At 46.2% G+C, this 17,425-nt stretch overlaps 1 protein-coding gene across 1 annotated transcript in view; it reads left to right on the plus strand.

The window, feature by feature from the left end:
• The window catches only part of PGAP1 (post-GPI attachment to proteins inositol deacylase 1), a 466,817-nt gene that overhangs the window by 357,038 nt on the left and 92,354 nt on the right, over positions 1-17,425 (plus strand). Inside the window, exon 20 of the mRNA XM_083153565.1 lies at positions 7,704-7,797. Coding sequence (XP_083009691.1) covers positions 7,704-7,797 — 94 coding nt within the window. The remainder of the gene's footprint in view (positions 1-7,703; positions 7,798-17,425) is intronic.

Consider the following 17,425-nt stretch of genomic DNA (forward strand, 5'->3'; position numbering starts at 1 on the left):
ATGCCAGACTCTCCCCACACTGAGGGGAAGATTTATTAAGCTTGGAGAAGAGATAAACTGGAGATAAAGCGGAGAAAAGGTAAAAGGAGATAAAGCACAGCCAATCAACTCCCAACTGTCTTTTTCAAACACAGCTGATTGGCTGTGCTTTATCTCCTTTTACCTTTTCTCCGCTTTATCTGCAGTTTATCTCTTCTCCAAGCTTAATAAGTCTGCCCCTGAATGCGCTTCTGTGGTCTCTCGTCTATATTAGACAGTGGTTTTTAAATCACTCGTGGAGCAGGTTGATGCAGGCTGTGAGTTTGGGGGTTATTCTAGTTCATTCTTTCTGACAAAATACTTCTTAGATGGACAAAACCATGTGCACTGCAGGGGGGCAGATGTAACATGTGCAGATAGAATTAGATTTGGGTGAGTTATTTTGTTTCTGTGCAGGGAAAATACTGACTGCTTTATTTTACAAGGCAACATAGATCTCACTTTGAAGAAAAACCCCACCCAAATCTAATTCTCTCTGCACAAGTTACATCTGCCCCACCCGCAGTGCACATGGTTTTGTCCATCTAAGAAGGATTTTGTCAGAAAGAATGAACTAGAATAACCCCCTCTGTTTTTTCCCTGCACTGTCTGTTCTCTGATATCCTACTTTAATTACATATGCTATTACAACATTGCGCTATAACAAGATCACTATATCATTTAAACATGAGCGTTTTGACACATGAGCAACGATCCTTATGGCAAGGCTTGTTTTATTAGAAAGAATTACTGCGCTCACAAGAACTACAATAGTGTCATTTATATTGTTAAACCTATTTGCAACAGTAGCAAGTGCCATTGAACTTCTTTCAGACACTTGGCAACTATTTAAGGCTACACACAAAGTCAGCCTTTTACAATATTAGACAATTACAACAGATTATAGGGACAACTTATCCCTAATAAATGAGAACACTGCGTATCAGCGGTCCTTATAAGTTTTAAATCTCATTTCATTCTTTCATTTCTTACTATATTTTAATATTTAACCAATTTTATGCAATAATATTAAAAGTTATATTTTATGACTCCATAATTAGACTTTCAGTGCACCCACATTTATACTTACTGTTCTTTTGTGTGTATTTTGGTCATTACCAAGTATTGCGTGGCACCTCCCTCATTAAAAATTAAAAATTATTAAAAAACAAAAAAGTTTTTCCTGAAACGTTCATCGAAGTGGAGATAGAAAAGTCAAAGTGTAAAAATAAGAAGACTGGTGCGGGTATCATCCTTTTTCTCTTGCTATTTTGGATAAGGGCTTATTCTGGATTTCTGAATATTTTATTTTTTTACATACTCACCTGGTCCCCAGACATATCCCATCACACTCGTCTTCAGCGACATCCGGGTCCAAAAGATGCATTGCATATGTGTGCGGGTGTATGGATGACCTCACCAGCGCAATGCATCCTTGGGACTGGGGATGCCACTGAAGAAGAATTTAATTACCACTGTGGACAACGGGGGACGAGGTGAGCATGAAAAAAGGTACTGAAGGTGCAAAAGAAAACCAAATAAACAAAATATTTGGGATATCCGGATAAGGCATACTCAACTTGTGTGTGTGTGTGTGTGTGTGTGTGTGTGTGTGTGTGTGTGTGTGTGTGTGTGTATGTGTATTGGGGGGATAGGAAAAAACATTTTTTTTCCCTGCACCTTGATAAAGAGCCGCTGGGCTCAGAAACCTCGGTTTAACCCCTTGTGTGTTCTAAGTTTGTTTTGTGTGCCGCCTACCCCCCCCCCCCACCCCCCAAGCTTGTATAAGCATCCCAGGACCGCTCAACAGGAGGGCACCGTTATTATTACAAGTTGTACCCACTATTTGAGGTTGTTTGGAAGTGCCTACTAACCAGAAAACATATATATATATATATATATATATATATATATATATATATATATATAAATTCAGGTGGCACTCACGGATTTAGTGATGATAAAATAAACGTGTAAACTTTTATTCAAGTATATCGGACATGTTTCAGGCCTTCACGTTCGATATATTTTTATTCAAGTATACCGAACACGCCCATCCTCAGGGATCAAATCACACTCACAGCAGTCTCCTCCCGCCGTCCACAGACATGCCGTCTCCTTCTTCTGATGCCATCAACTTCCGCTGCATGCTTTGGACACTTCTGGGGAGCCAAGCCTCACTTTGGGTGCCTAGGTCAGGCAATTTGCATAGCAACAAAACACTCTGTGTAAACAAACATTGAGAGGCTTATTATAAGTCATGTTAGAGGCATACTAGTAGCCAGTTAAACGAGGTGCGAATACAATAAAACTGGTACCAAAAAAAATCAGTGCAGTGTCTCCACGGCAGCCCAATGGCTGCCTAGCGTAGTAAGTGTAGTCACTCCATGACAGCCCTGCTCTGTCCCCGCCGTCCATGGCTCTGTCCCCGGCGTCCATCTAGTGAGCGCCTCTCACACAGCACGGTAACCGCCACGGACGCCGGCGGAGAGGGGATCATGCGGGCACGGGCGGAGAGGCGCTCCAACTGTCTGAGACGCAGGTGCATCTCAGACGGTCCTGCGTCCTAGTAACTATTAGCACGTGCGCCTCATGCATAAAGGGGGTATGCGGGCGCAAGTGTGTCCTATGCACAATAAAGGAGGCATTTTCAAACCCCCACTATCCACGGCAGTCCGAAGCGTGGCGAGCACAGCGTAACGCGTCCTCCCAACCTGTTCATACCCCCACTATCCACGTCGGCGTGGAGTTGATCTTACAAAGTGTGGCGAGCACAGCGAGCTGACGCGAACACATGTGTAGTAATCCGCGTCCCCTCGCGGGGCTCACTGCACTCGCCACACTTCGGGCTTGGCGAAATTAACTCCACGCCGACGTGGATAGTGGGGGTATGAACCGGTCAGGAGGACGCATGCGGGGACCCTCGCCACGCTTTGGGCTGCCATGGTGGTGGGGGTGTTTCAGGAACACATTCACACCTGCCATATCATACATCTGAGACAGTAATTACAACATGTGTTTACTGGATTTTAGTTAATAATAAAGGAGAAAAGATCACATAAACAAATAACAACAGAATCAATTAATCATGAGCAAAGAAAATAATAAATCAGTCATTCTTCTGATCTGCATTGGCAGAAACAGCATCAGAAGTGGATGCACTTGTCTCTGCATCTGCGCTGTCGCCTTTCTCAGCCTGGGGGAGCAGGGTTAGCGCATAAAGGATACGCTTGAAAATGTTTTCGGCGCCCACAGTCTTTCGCCATATGAACTCCTGCAAGTAGGAGTCGAGCTGATGGCGCGCAGTGCCCCTTTGGCATTTGTTGTGCCACTTGCAGGATCCCAAAAGGCTCTCCATGTTCTGGGTGTGAACCCCGGTCTCTGTATCCACGAAGTTGTACCGGTGGTTAACCCGAGCACGATGGTACCCTGCCAGCTCCAGCTGCTCTGTGTTGTAGGCACGCCAGCAATCGGAGTAGATGTGCGTCTCCGGTTCAATGTGCCTCTCGATTGTGGCCATCAGGGTACTGGTATCACGTCTTTGTACTGGTGTCACAAAGCACTTACCAGTCTCCCTGGAAATGCCTCCAAATATCCACTGCTGAGGCAGCATCCATCCAACATGGTTCTTCCTCTGCACAAACAGGCTCTCATCGACTTCGACGATTTTCCCGGACCGACAATTTTGAGTTGGGGCAGCGTAATCAAGTCCACAGTGCAGACCTCATGCATAAGATATACATACTGGACCGCTGTTTTGTTGGACATGTTCAATTGACGCTCACAAAAATGTATAGTTGTGACCTCCTCCACCCAGGAATAAATAAAGCGTATCAGTGTCAAAAACATTAAACTGCAACTTGGGAACCAATGTGCCGCACGCAGGCTCACCTTCTCAAGGCATGATTTGACACATTGACTCCTTCATGCTGAGGTGCATTGGGTGTCCATTTATGCAACTTTTAGTCTGTGGCAGCAAACGGTGGTGCTGGAAGAATAACACTGCCTCCTCCTCTGTCTTTGGCAAGTTGAACATTGTCCCAGGTTCTGCAGCCATTACACTGTCACTTCACCTTCCACACTACGCTACTTCTGACTACGCTATGCGGGAACACTATGCTGATTCTGACAGAGACGCTGGCTATGCAGCCGTGGGAACACAGCGCTGATTCTGACTGGGACGCTTACGGGAACACTGCGCTACTTGTGTCCAACAAAAAAATTCCATCTGGATTCTGCTTGCAATAGCAGTTTTCCTCTGTTGCCCCCTCTGGTCAGTTTAGGAACACAGTCAATCATTTTTGATCTGATGCTTGCAATACTATGCACTTGTTCTGCACAGTGTTGTGCCACTGGCTATTTGCTGGTGCCCATGTTTAACGCATGTCTAATGGCTGAGCGGGGGGTTGGCCATACACTCTTTGAATTGACACTCTGTCTTGCCCACTTAGCCACTCGGCAATTAGACATGCATTAAGCATATATAAAAATGGATCCCGGCACACTGGAAACGGTTACTTGGGTGGTAAACTATCTAATCAAGGAATATGTGGATAATGTAATAGATGGCACTCCTAAGATTTCAATTCATGGTACAGTACTTAAAATAATGGAAACCATGCTGTGGTGAAAGTCAACGTTTCGGGCTGTGTGGTCTGTGTGACCACATAGTGGGCAGAAAATCTGCCCACTAATGGAGAGGGGAGCAAAAACTTTCCAGAATTCAAAAAATACGGATCAGTTTAAAATCAAGAATCTGATAAATTGTAATTCAACCTACGTGATATACATGCTTATGTGTCCTTGTGGGCTCCAGTATGTCGGAAAGATAAAAAGTGCCTTAAAAATCTGTGCACTGAAGCACACAAGGAACATAAAGGACAAGATCACAAATCACAGTATTCCACATAATTTTGCCCAATTACATAATGGAGATCCAAATCTCCTAAAATTTAAAACAATAGAATATGTCCCCATTGATAAAAAGTGAGGAGATAAGGAGAAAAGGTTGACCAAAAGGGAAACCTATTGGATAATCACCCTTTACACACTTATACCAAGGGGATTGAACGAGAACTATGAGATCATCCCCTTCATTTAAAAACCGCCAAATTAATATCAGTCTACTCTGATAATGTGTTCATATGTCCTATGTTGATGTAGAAATTTGTAACCCTGTCCTCTATATGTTCTATGTTTTTGCAAAAAGATAGCAACAATGTCTATGAGTGGTAGAAAATCTAGCCTTATTTGATCATTTTTTTTCTATGTGCCATGTCTATGTAAAAAATCACAAAAATGTCCCTTTAAGTGACTGTAAGTTATATGATATATGTGTATCCCTCCTCCACTAGGTGGGCGAGTATCTGAAAAATATTGGGAGCAGAATAAAGGCAATGGGTTAGATGCACCAATAGTCATTGATATATTTTTGTAATTTATATACTAAGGTCTTGATGACCTAACTCTTTATATTCTATCTATTCATTTTAAGTTAATAACCTGGAAAACCTGTAAATAATTGATAATTATAAAATTTAGGATAGTGTCAACATTGGTGCAGTCTGTTGGAAACGACACAATCAATCAGACACATAGTAAAATCAAAGCTGAGTATGTACAGCTCCCTGACTGCTATATAAAAGGTCTGGCACTGGTTGCTGATAAAAATAACTGTTAATGCTTTATTGATAAGAATTATGGCACAAGCACTATGCCACTAATAAGAACATTAATATCCACTTGGTTTTAAATCTAGCTAATATATTCCCCTTTGCTATGAAGGAGGGAGGCACTGGGGAGTAACCTAATATGTAAATGATCTAGAGCTGGGTCAGATTGTATGTATGAGCATTACATGTATCTATAATGACCTTGCTGGGATATGTAGTTCCACACCAGCACTATTGTTATGCTAACATTAGAAGACAGCACTACATGTAAAAAACATTGCAATGTATGGGTTAGTTGTACATTTGTTAAACTTACCAGCGCAGGGTGGCGTTAGTGGCCTATCAGTATCCGCCACATGGAGGCCAGGAAGCACCTCGGGAGGTAGGATCCTCCTCAATTTCTTCTCATAACTGGTAAAAGATACTTGTTTTGCAGGTCCTCCCTCAGTGCGGGTAGCTTCTCTGATCTCAGTGCCAATTTTGGCCTTCAGGTGCCGCTTAATATCATTGAAGATCTTCTTCACATTTTGAACAGTGTGCTTGCGGTTGCTCACTGCATTGATGGCCTGAGTAATGGCCAGCCACATGGCCCTCTTACGCTGTGCAGTGGACTTATGATGGTGTTTCCCCAACAGCCGGTCATATACATGTAGCATGGCCCTCACTAATGCGACATTCTCTTCATAGGCGAACCTGACCTTGCGGCCACTTTGGGTGTGGCCTGTATCTCCCTCCTCCAGCTCCTTCATGGCCATGTCCGCCTCCTCCTCCAGGCCAGTCTCCCCCTTCTACTCCTCACCTCCATCTTCCCCCACTTTACCCAAGTCTACCTCTGAGATGTGGGCCGCCTCCTCTGTCTGGGTGATGAACACATCCTGGGTGAGAGAATGTGATGGGGATGCCAGAGGGTCCTCCACCTCCTCCATCTGGGACTGCTCCTCCGGAGCCTGTGCTGGCCTTGCTGTGACCATGCTGCCTGCCACACTGCTGCCTCTCAGCATACCTCTGCTGCCTCTCCCCCTGGCTCCTCTGGTAGTGCTGGGTGTGACTGGCCCCCTGCTGCCCCTTACAACTCCCCTTCCACTGATCTGTCCTCTCACTCCAATCGCTCCTCTCCATGCTCCTTACTCCCTATCAAAGATTAAAATGGCGCAAGTGCCCCTTTATATAGGGGGTGTGATGCATAATGTAGGGGACTTAGGTGGGCCAATAGATTCTTTGGCATACGGAGGCAGTGTTGTAAATGGCATTCCGGTTGGTCCAAAACTCGCACATGACCGGTGCATTAAATCACACTTTTCTGTGTCATAATCTCGCACCAAATGGCACCAAATCGCACTTTTTATCCGCTTATGCGCATCCCATTAAATATGTGATTTTACACATGAAAACTGCGAAAAAAAGTGCGATTTGCGGCGATATTGTGCGATTTTAAAAAGTGCAAAAAACTCTCATTCTATTAAATGTCACTCTAAATGTTAACATTTTTCCCACAGCTTTTGCAGGTTTGGCTATATTCTATTATATACAGGTTGAGTATCCCTTATCTGAAATGCTCAGGACCATGAGCATTTGGGATAAGGGATTTTTCTGGTTTTGGGAATTTTTTTTTAACCATACTTACCTGGTCCCCTGGTGGTGCTCCGATGGTCCCCCGGCAACCACAGTGCCCCCCAGAGTCCATGGTCGCCATCAGGATCCTCTTCAGCGGCTTCTCCAGTGCCAGGGGTGCATTGCGCGAGTTTGCTCTTGTGCAATGCATCCCTGGGACTGGAGATGCTGCTGAATAAGACGAAGATCCTGAAGCCTGCTGGGGACGTGGTAAATATAAAAAAAAGGGGTGTGTGGGGCGGGGTGGTTAGCGGTGAACAAAATAAACGAAATATTCTGACTAAGTACTTAACACTAAAAATTGCCAAGTAGCTCCCCTATACAGTATATCCTTGCTGAAATGTCAGATTTAACTTTTAATAACCCTATTTGTCATATGCATTGTATTTTGTTTATTTGTAGATCATAAGATGCCATTGGCCTTTCCTTCAAGTTTATATTATATCTAACCTGCTTCTTGCATATGGAGCACAGTTGTATTTTCTATCAAGCAAAGGTAAAACAATCATATATTACTTATCTATCCTTGTATTGTTTAGTTTAGTTATTGCTGAAAAGATCATGTGTTGTTTTAAGCCATTTTTCCTTTATCTTCTAAATTATTTTATTGTTTGCACCCTTATCTTCTGATATATCTCAATCGGTTGAAAATTTGGGGTAAATGGAGCTAAACAATAGGAAAGATAGGACCATGCATTTAATAAAGACAGTATCATAACTATAAAATGGAAGGCCTTCCCCACCTCCTCTACTCCTGATGAGTTTGTTGCTGCCGGAGAAGAGTAGGCCTCAATGCTACAATCCTGAGACCTCCGTGAGACCTATGTATGCTAATAACCTGGATGTGCACTAATTCTTGGTTCTAACTGATTTTGAATGTCTGGAAAAACCTGTTCCTGTATGCTTGGATGCGGCTACTATCAAACTAAAACATCCTCCATTTTTCCTGTCTGCAGCTATACGACCCTTCACTTCATTTTTTTTATTTTTCTGGCTATACTTCTGAGTATCCCCGAGAGACTGGATATGTCTGTTTTGTTATTCTTCTGCTTATCCAGGGAGTAAAAGATTGGCCGGATTTTGGGGCAGATTTATTAAGCTTGGGGAAGAGATAAACTGGAGATAAAGAGGAGAAAAGGTAAAAGGAGATAAAGCACAGCCAATCAGCTGTGTTTGAAAAAGACAGTTGGGAGCTGATTGGCTGTGCTTTATCTCCTTTTACCTTTTCTCCGCTTTATCTCCAGTTTATCTCTTCTCCAAGCTTAATAAATCTGCCCCTAATATTTTAATGTTTGATAAATGGCCGGACTAAGGGGCCCATTTGTTAACATTATTTTTACTAAAATAATGTGAAAATGGGTGTTTTCGCACTCTTTTTCACAATTTTTTAGTTTCACTGAAATGTACTAACTATGAATTGTAGAGGTTTTCACAAATTTCTCTTCTTAAACCGATTTATCGCATTTTTTTAGAAAGTAGATCGCATTTCACATAAATATAATGGGAAATGTGATCTACTCATATTTATTAAACTTCAATTGTAAAATAAATTCGGAAGGCTGCTTAGTGATAATATATCCACTTCTTAGTGGCGTTTTCCCTGTGTGTGTCTACATTTGTGATAAAGCTGCTCTAACCTGTTACATAGCAGCCCCCTCCTCCTATCTCCCCTATTTGTGTGTTTAACACTCAGGGGAATATAGAGACATTGAGCTTTTATTAATGTAAGCAGTCTGCCTGCCTCCGTTCTGCTGCTGAAGCTTATGTTCACTGTATGGGGGGGAGAGATCCCTGCAGCTCCATCTCATTCTCTCCCCTGTCCCCTCTCCTCACTGCTGCTGGGGACTGCTTTATAGCAGGACTTGGAGCACAGGCAGAGTGATTCTAAATTAAACAGGGAATTATATATGTATATGTCTGCAGTGAGACCTGCTGTATATTGACATGTACAACAGATCAGCAGCGCATTGTAAGGAAGGAGAGAGGATGGCGAAGAGACGGAGCTTACCTACTCCAAATGTATATACAGATAGTGGTAGATGCTCAATTAGTTCAGTAGCATTTCCCAGGTGCATGAGGGAGGGGTTAAATACTGGGTAAGTAAAACAAGACATTTTTTCCCTCAACACACTGAGCAATGCTAGTAACCAATCTAGAACACTACATGATAATAGAATTTAGAGATATTGGTTACATATACCTGCGCAGGTGTATGCTATGCCCCCAAGCCGCGTCAAGGCTTCTCTGTATATTGGGGGTCCCTAGCGCTATATCTAGGTGCAGGGTGCGGCACCCCAAAAAACCATCATAAGCTGGGAAGCCCAGCGCGGCATGCCAGTGATATACTAAGTGTTAATAATTAGTGATAGGAAGCCGAAGCTATATAAAAAGAGAGATAAATGAATGTAATTAAAATAGGATAGAGATAGTGTTAGTGAGGGAAAAGTGTTAATAGAATGTAAGGGCATGCCGCACTAAAACCATCCAGTCCAGGAGCACCGCACCCCACACCACCGTTACCCTAAATTGGGTCTACGATTAACCAGCAAGGAGCCACATGATAATGGCTCCTTACTTGATATATCCAAACTAAGAGCTACCTACCTTGGAGATGTATGTAGCTCTGTCCCACACATGCTTCCTTCCCTTCCTGCTGTGGATCAGAGTCCCGCACAGGCTGCCCTGTGTAAGCTCACTTGCTGGCCGAGGAAGAGTTCATTAAAGCGCTGCCCCCCTCTCTCCCCCATGCTGCCGTGGATCGTACATCACTGACAGGCAGCAAAGGAAAGAGAGATTATTATTAGCTCTGTCAGTGACCCGCTCTCCCCTACTCCTGCTGTCGGAAGAAGAGTCCTCCTGTGACAGTATAAAGGGCGGGATGTACTAAAGGGAAAATGCTGTAAAACGGGGGTTTTATCGCATTTTCCTATGTACCAATACTCGTCCGCCCCGTCTTCGCCTGGCAGGGTAACGCCACCCTCTGGGTGGCGATACCCTATAGAAGCCTATGGGCCCGCCGTCTGTGCGCCCCCCCTCCCGTTCTCCTTTGATCTCCTCCTCCCCCAGCAGGTGTCACAGATGGGATGACATCCGGCTGCAGGGGGGAGGAGGAGACGCGGGGAGACACTGGCAGCCACCGGGATGTGACAGAGACCCCCGTAGATGACATCACAGGTATCGCGGGGGTCTCCGTCACCGCAACCCGATGCTAGCCGCATACAGTATGTTAGTACATATGCGGCAGCATCGCGGCGGCGGTCAGACGAAGGGCGGCGATGTATATTAATACATCCCGCCCAAAGAAACATACATGTGCAGCAATTGATCTGTCCCACGGACGTCCGCCCACGCGCCCATCCTCCTCCTTGCTGCTCCCGGAGACTGGAATGTACTGCAGCACTTAGAGCACAGGCAGAAGAGCCCACTGTGATTTTTTTAGTAAACGGGGACTCTCCTGCCTGAGCTCCTGGCTGCTGTACTCTTCCATCCACAGCATCACAGCTGGTGAGAGAGAGGGGATGGGAGAGACAGATCTGGAGGGCGAACGTCTGTGGGAGAAACAGAACTCACCTGCACATGGATGTTTGTTCACAGTTTTATTAAATATATAAAAGGAAGCACCTGCCCCCAGGGGCGTAGTGCCCAAAATTTGCACCCCCCCGCCGGATAATTTCGGTGTCCCCCCTCCCTAAATTTAGCGCTGCCCCCCATTCTTACCATGCCTCCCCCGCTGCGTCTGTATTCCGCCGGGAGTCAGGACCGCATATCTACTAATCTGCGTCCCGGCGCCTAGCTCCTGGAGTCAAATGTCCATTACAAAATGGCCGCTTCCTTACAGCTGACCGTTTGTAAGGATGCTAGAGGAGGCCGTCGCTGCCTCCTCTAGCATCTTAAAAAACGGTCTGCTCTAAGGATGCGGCCATTTTGTAATGGACATTTGACTCCAGGAGCCAGGCGCCGGGACGCAGATTAGTAGATATGTGGTCCCGACTCCCGGCGGAATACAGACGCGGCGGGGGAGACAGCGGCCGGGGCACAGCAAAGGGGTGGAGGGCAGTGGCCGGTGCCAGCATCCGGCGCCCCCGCTCCCCCAAGCAGCAGCGGGGGCTGCCTCACGCTATCTACGCCACTGCCTGCCCCTCTCTTCTGATCAGTTCCCCCACCTCCGAGTCCTGCTTAGGAGCAGCCGCAGGAGACATACAGGAGTACGAGGGAAAGTGAAAGTCAAATCCGGCTCAGCTGGCTAACTTTCTATTAGCTGCACATGCGCAGTAGGATCCAGGCATCACAGTGCGATAATAACAGGGGGAGAGCAGGCCTCTGGATTCGCAGGGACAGGGCTTTTTCGCAAGCCCTGTCCTGCGAGGTGAATAATGATAAATTTGTGCGATTTCAAGCAAAATCGCAATGCGAATTTAATCGTTATCACCATTTGATTAAAATTTTTTTTACAATTTTGATAAATGAGCCCCTAAATGTCATTGCATAATAGTTTTCTATGCCATTTTCACCTGTATTTTCCTGATCATTACTCCTCTACCTATGTACATTTATATTCTCCTGTTTAATTGTAATATCCTTTGCGGGGTGGGGTGCGGGGGGTTTGGTCAAATAATTGTTGTGATGCTCTGGGCCATTTCAGTGTTTGTTGGTCACTCTTTGGGAAGATAGGTGTAGGTAATACTTACATGTCCGACTTCTTATCCTGAAACTATGCATCCGATACACTTTGTTATCATATGGCCATTGCCCCAGATGACCCATACTGTTGTTATCATTCTGGTGGGTGGATGGGCGGGATGGGTGGCTAGGGTGGGAGGAGTAAGGTAGATTTTTTTTGTATAGATTAGGTACCATAAACATGTCCATATCCTAATGTTAGTGTAAATTTTATGTGGTTTAGCTAAAGGCCACACTTTATTCTATAGTTCATAATAGTTAGTGGGTATGGGGTAGGTTGTTTTAGATCTAACTATGCCTAAGTTGCGGTGGGTTGTACAGGGTGGGGGGTTATGAGGTAGGTTTGCTTTGGGTATTATTATTCTTTTTATTTAATTTTTTTTACTTGGTAGCTGGATTCATGGTATCTATTTTCATTTTGTTTGGGTACTGCAGTTAACCTTGCAACATATTCTAAGTGATTCCTACTATATGGGAGGGTATTGTACATGCTAGTCTATAAGTGATATTCTATACTACCTTTATAGGTCAGTGCCCGAATGTCGCCTTCGGGTACTGTTGTGATACTAACACTATACTGTGATATTATGAGGCGTTATGTGAATGATACAATGACCCTCCTTCTTACGTTATGCATACCTGTATATGCTCCTGTTATTCATGTTCTTGCCTGCTATGCAGTTAATCACGTTGTTCCAGCAACCTACTTGTGTGTTTGGGGTGGTGGTTCTGCTAATGCAAAAACTTTTTAATAACAATTATTGTATTTTTTTTTTTTTTTAAATCCTGCTAATTTTTTATCGCTGGCCGTATGCAAGTTGATAGACATGAAGCTGGCGTTTTGATAACCGAATGTTTTCTGAAAGTGTCAGGGGGAAATCCAGACCTGTCCCCCAGGTGTTTTAGTGAAAGGCATGTTACCACAGCTCCGGACCAGATCCGACTGTTTCTATTGCAGCTGAGTAAGTCCTGGGCTGCGCACAGTGGAAAAAATTATTTGATGTAGAAAGGCTTGCTAATTGCCGATCCAGCAGGCTTGCATAGGGCAGGTTTTCACTCTGGCTGGGTGGGGATTCCCTGATCAGAGGTATCTGCAAATCATTATCCCAGCAATTATTGTGGGATTAGCACAGATGGTGTAATGGTTGTCTCGTAAAGAGACAGTGCAAACATATAAAGGGTGTGGTATCATAAGGAATGGGCATAGCCCAATTTAATTACACCATACAGTAGTATTATCTTATTTACATTATATCACATGTGCCCCTGATTCACAATACATGACATAGTAGTGTCCCTTGTACACAGCCCACAGTAGTGCCACTGAAATCACCCACAATAGTAGTGCCCCTTGTACATAATGATCACCGTAGTGCCCCTTGTACATAATGATCACCGTAGTGCCCATTAAACATACAATCCACAATAGAAATGCACCGTATACTGTACACATAATACCCACCATAGTAGTAACGTAAGGTGTGAAGAGAGCAGAAGAGGAAAAACAAAGGGGATCCGTGAGCAGGGAAAATGTGAGAGGAACAGTGAGTTGTCAGGGGAACAAGGGAAAAGTGGGTAGTGTTGGAAAATGAATGGAGAATAGAAATGATAGAAGGGAGAAAGTCATATGCTGGGCAGAGAGAGGGTAGGACTGCTATATGCTAGGCAGAGAGAGGTTAAGGTGCAGCCATATGCTGGGCAGAGAGAGGTGGGACAGATATGGTAAGGGGGGGGGCAATTGCTGGGCAGAGGGGATAAATGGTGGTGAGATGGCGAAAGATGCTGTGGAGATACTGCTAGGGGGGTAAAATGATGGGAAGGGAGATGAGAATACAGATGATGGGCAGAGAGGAGTAGGGGGCAAATTTGTTGGGGAGCAAGAGATGATGGGCATTGAGAGGGGCATGTACTGGAAAGGGGTAAGGGGACAGATGCTAGGGGATTGGGGGCAGATGGGCATAAGCTGGGCAGAGAGAGGGGGAGAGATGATGGGCAAGGAAAGGCTGACAGATGGTAGGCAGGGTCAGGGGGACAGATGGTGGGCAGAGAGAGTGAGGCAGATACTTGACAGGGAGAGGGGGCAGATACTGGACAGGGAGAGGGGGCAGATACTGGACAGGGAGATTGGGGCAGATACTGGGCAGGGAGAGGGGCATATACTGGGCAGGGAGAGGGGGGACAGATGCTGGGTAGGGAAACAGGGACAGATGCTTGGCATGGAGAGGGTCAGATACTGGAACATGGTAAGGGGACAGATGCTGGGGAAATGGGGCAGATGGGCATATGCTGGGCAGAGGGGGAGATGCTTGGCAAAGAGAGGGGTAGAGATAGGGGACACATGGTGGGCAGAGAGAGTGAGGCAGATACTGGGCAAGGAGAGGGGGGCAGATACTGGGCATGGAGAGGGGGACAGATGCTGGGCAGGGAAACGGGGACAGATGCTGGGCAGGGAGGGGGCAGATGCTGGGTAGAGAGATGGTGGTACAGATGTGGGGAAAAGGATACAAATGCTGGGGGAGATTAGGGATAGATACTGGTCATAGAAGAATGGAGGGACAGATAATGGGCAGGTCAGGCTCTAGGTAGGGAGAATGTAAGATATGCTGGGAAGAGAATAAGAGGAGGTATGATGGGAAGGCAGAGGGAGAACAAATGGTGTGGAGGGAGTGGGGGTTCAGATGCTGGGAAGGGAGATAAGGGACAGATGCTTGGCAGAGAGAGGGGGGACAGATGATGGCCAGAGTAGGGGACAGATTATAGGCAGAGTGGAGGGAGATACTGGGCAGGGAGAGGGGGGACAGATGCTGGATAGGGAGGGGGTTGGGGAGAGAGAGAGAGGCTGTAGGGGTTGGCAGGAGCTGCAGACACTGTGGAGGCAGGGGCATACTCACAGACAGGTCCATGCTGTGAGATCCTCCATGTTCCAGGGATCAGAGGATATCCTCCATTCAGGAGCTCTTCTATTCAGCATGTGCCAAGCACATATGATGGACGCTGGGGCTGGTTATGCTCAGGAGGGGGACCCCTACGCCATTAAAAAAAAATGTTTTAATCTTTTACACATATTTTAACATAGAACCATGCACAGATCTTAATGATCTGTGCATGGTTCTGTCAAATTCGCCCATGTTTCGATTTTTAGTAACGGTTTCCTGAATTTGCATCTCATTAAATATGCGATTTGTATACTTTATAATTGGAAAACATCTGGATGCGAGTTTCGGCATCACTAAAAATCACCACTTCAGAATGTGCGATTTCGCGGCAAAAATGTTAGATTTTTGCCGCATTTCACATCTCATTAGCTATGCGATTTCGGAAGAAGTACGAAAACGGCTGTTTTCCTATTAGATGTCACCCCTTCTGTATTAAGAAATGTATGGCTTCAAAAAGGCTGAGCTTCATTTTATCCATTACCCTTGTCTGACTGTGCAAAGTGGGAAAATCCACCTGCTGTGGATGCATACGTGACATGTTTAAATTAAGGCCGCCATACACTATGCGATCGGGCAGTGAAATTGGACCAAATCGCAGGTTTTGACACCCGGTCCGACCCGATGCGCGGTCCTGTGCGCACCGTGCCCGAAGCGTGGCGAGCGGACGCGGTCTCATAAGAAAAACGGGAGCCCAGATATTACATAAGTACCGATAAATCTAATGTGCAGCCGTGGGGACTCTGAGGACGCCGGCGAGGGAGGGGGGCGGGAGACGACGGCGAGGGAGGGGGGCGGCAGGGGGAGCCAGAGCAGGGAGCTGTCATGCTCCGTCCGGGTAGGGGGGGGGACACGCCGCTAGTAGTGTGGACACTGCGGGGGACACAGGCGGCAGTGACATAGAGCCGGGCGGGGGGAGCCGGGAGCTGTCAGCACTGAAAAAAAAAAGCCCATACAATGAATGGGCAGCCTGTGATTGGCTGAGCGCTCTCTCAGCCTGTCAGCAATTGGCTGAGAGAGCGCTCAGCCAATCACAGGCTTCCCATTCATTGTATGGGCTTTTTTTTTTTCAGTACTGACAGCTCCCGGCTCCCCCCGCCCGGCTCTATGTTACTGCCGCCTGTGTCCCCCGCAGCGTCCGCACTACTAGCAGCGTGCGTCCGTCCCCCCAGCCGCCTTGCAGCATCCCCCGCCCGCCACCTCGATGTCCCCGGCCCCCCTGCTCGCTCCACATTGCAGCTCCCCGGGAGTTGCAAATGATAAATCGCATGCGATGTATCATTTGCAAAACTTGGCACATCAAGTGCCAAATCGTGTGTCCCCCTCCCGGGGAGCTGCAGGGGGAAATCAGGTCCGACTTGTCCTTAGGACAAGTCAGACTAATGTATGGGGGCCTTAAGAGTTTAATTCTTCCAATCCCTACGGCATCCTCCTTTAAGGACCTTCCAGAAAGAAAATTTGCATGTGTCTTAAATCTTTGTATTCCCTTACGTGGGCCACAGCCACACCTGGGTGGCTAAAACTATAGAAAGTTGTGCTGACACTTTTTGAAAAACAAATTCAAAGAAATGTGTAAGTCCCTCCTAGTGCGCACTAGGCTGCCAATGAGGTGTCTCCCTTCAGGTGTCCTCCCACCAGTACAAAGTATTGTGAGTAGAAAAGGTTTGGAGGTGCCCCCTTTCGGAGCCACAGGTGGGAGGAAGAAATGGACAAAAGAACAGTGCATCCCTTATGGGGGGGGTACCGTTCATCTTCTCCGTATGTGTCAATAAGGGGTTAAACAAATTACCGTTTGTATCAAGAAGCCTCCTGGGATGTCGTATAGTCCTCAGGGTGTTTCACCCAGATATATATGAGAATTCTGTTTGGTGAGATTCTCATATAATGCGTGGGTTTAAGGGGTTACTTCTGGTCCTGTCCTTAATAGGTCCTTGAGTTATCCCCTTTCCTGGTAATGAAGGCGTCTTCTCTCCACAGTCCCACCACGGCCTGGTGATACCAACGCGTTTCATTCGCTTACTGCAATCTTTTTCAGCCTCCGTGCACCCCTTCCCGAGCCCCCATCCCTGAGGTGAATGGATGCCGCACACAGGCATCCATTCACCTCCTCCCCAGCTCAGCTGCTGTCTGCACAGTACAGCAGACCGCATTGGAGGCTATGTACCCTCCCCGCCCAACCTCCATACTGACCGCAGTACTCTGTGGTCTGGAGGGTGGGCTTCCCCATTGCTGTAAACAAACCCATTTACACTGCCCCCCCCCCCCCCCCCAGGTCCACCCCATGTTCCACTCCTGCATTGTAATCTATATAGCAGCACGACATGTTTACCTTACTATTCCTATTAGTTAATTTATAGAATACACACTGCCTGCAGGCACCCACTCCTTGGGCACTAATTACTGCTCTGTATCCCAGAGAACAGACACTGCAGGAAACAAATCTGACCAGTGCCTGATTTATTAAGCAAACAGGCTACCTAGTATTAATTATATAGCAGAGTGGCCTGACAT

This window comes from Crinia signifera, chromosome 7 (assembly GCF_055691185.1).
Source record: "Crinia signifera chromosome 7, ASM5569118v1, whole genome shotgun sequence".
Lineage (NCBI taxonomy): Eukaryota > Metazoa > Chordata > Amphibia > Anura > Myobatrachidae > Crinia > Crinia signifera.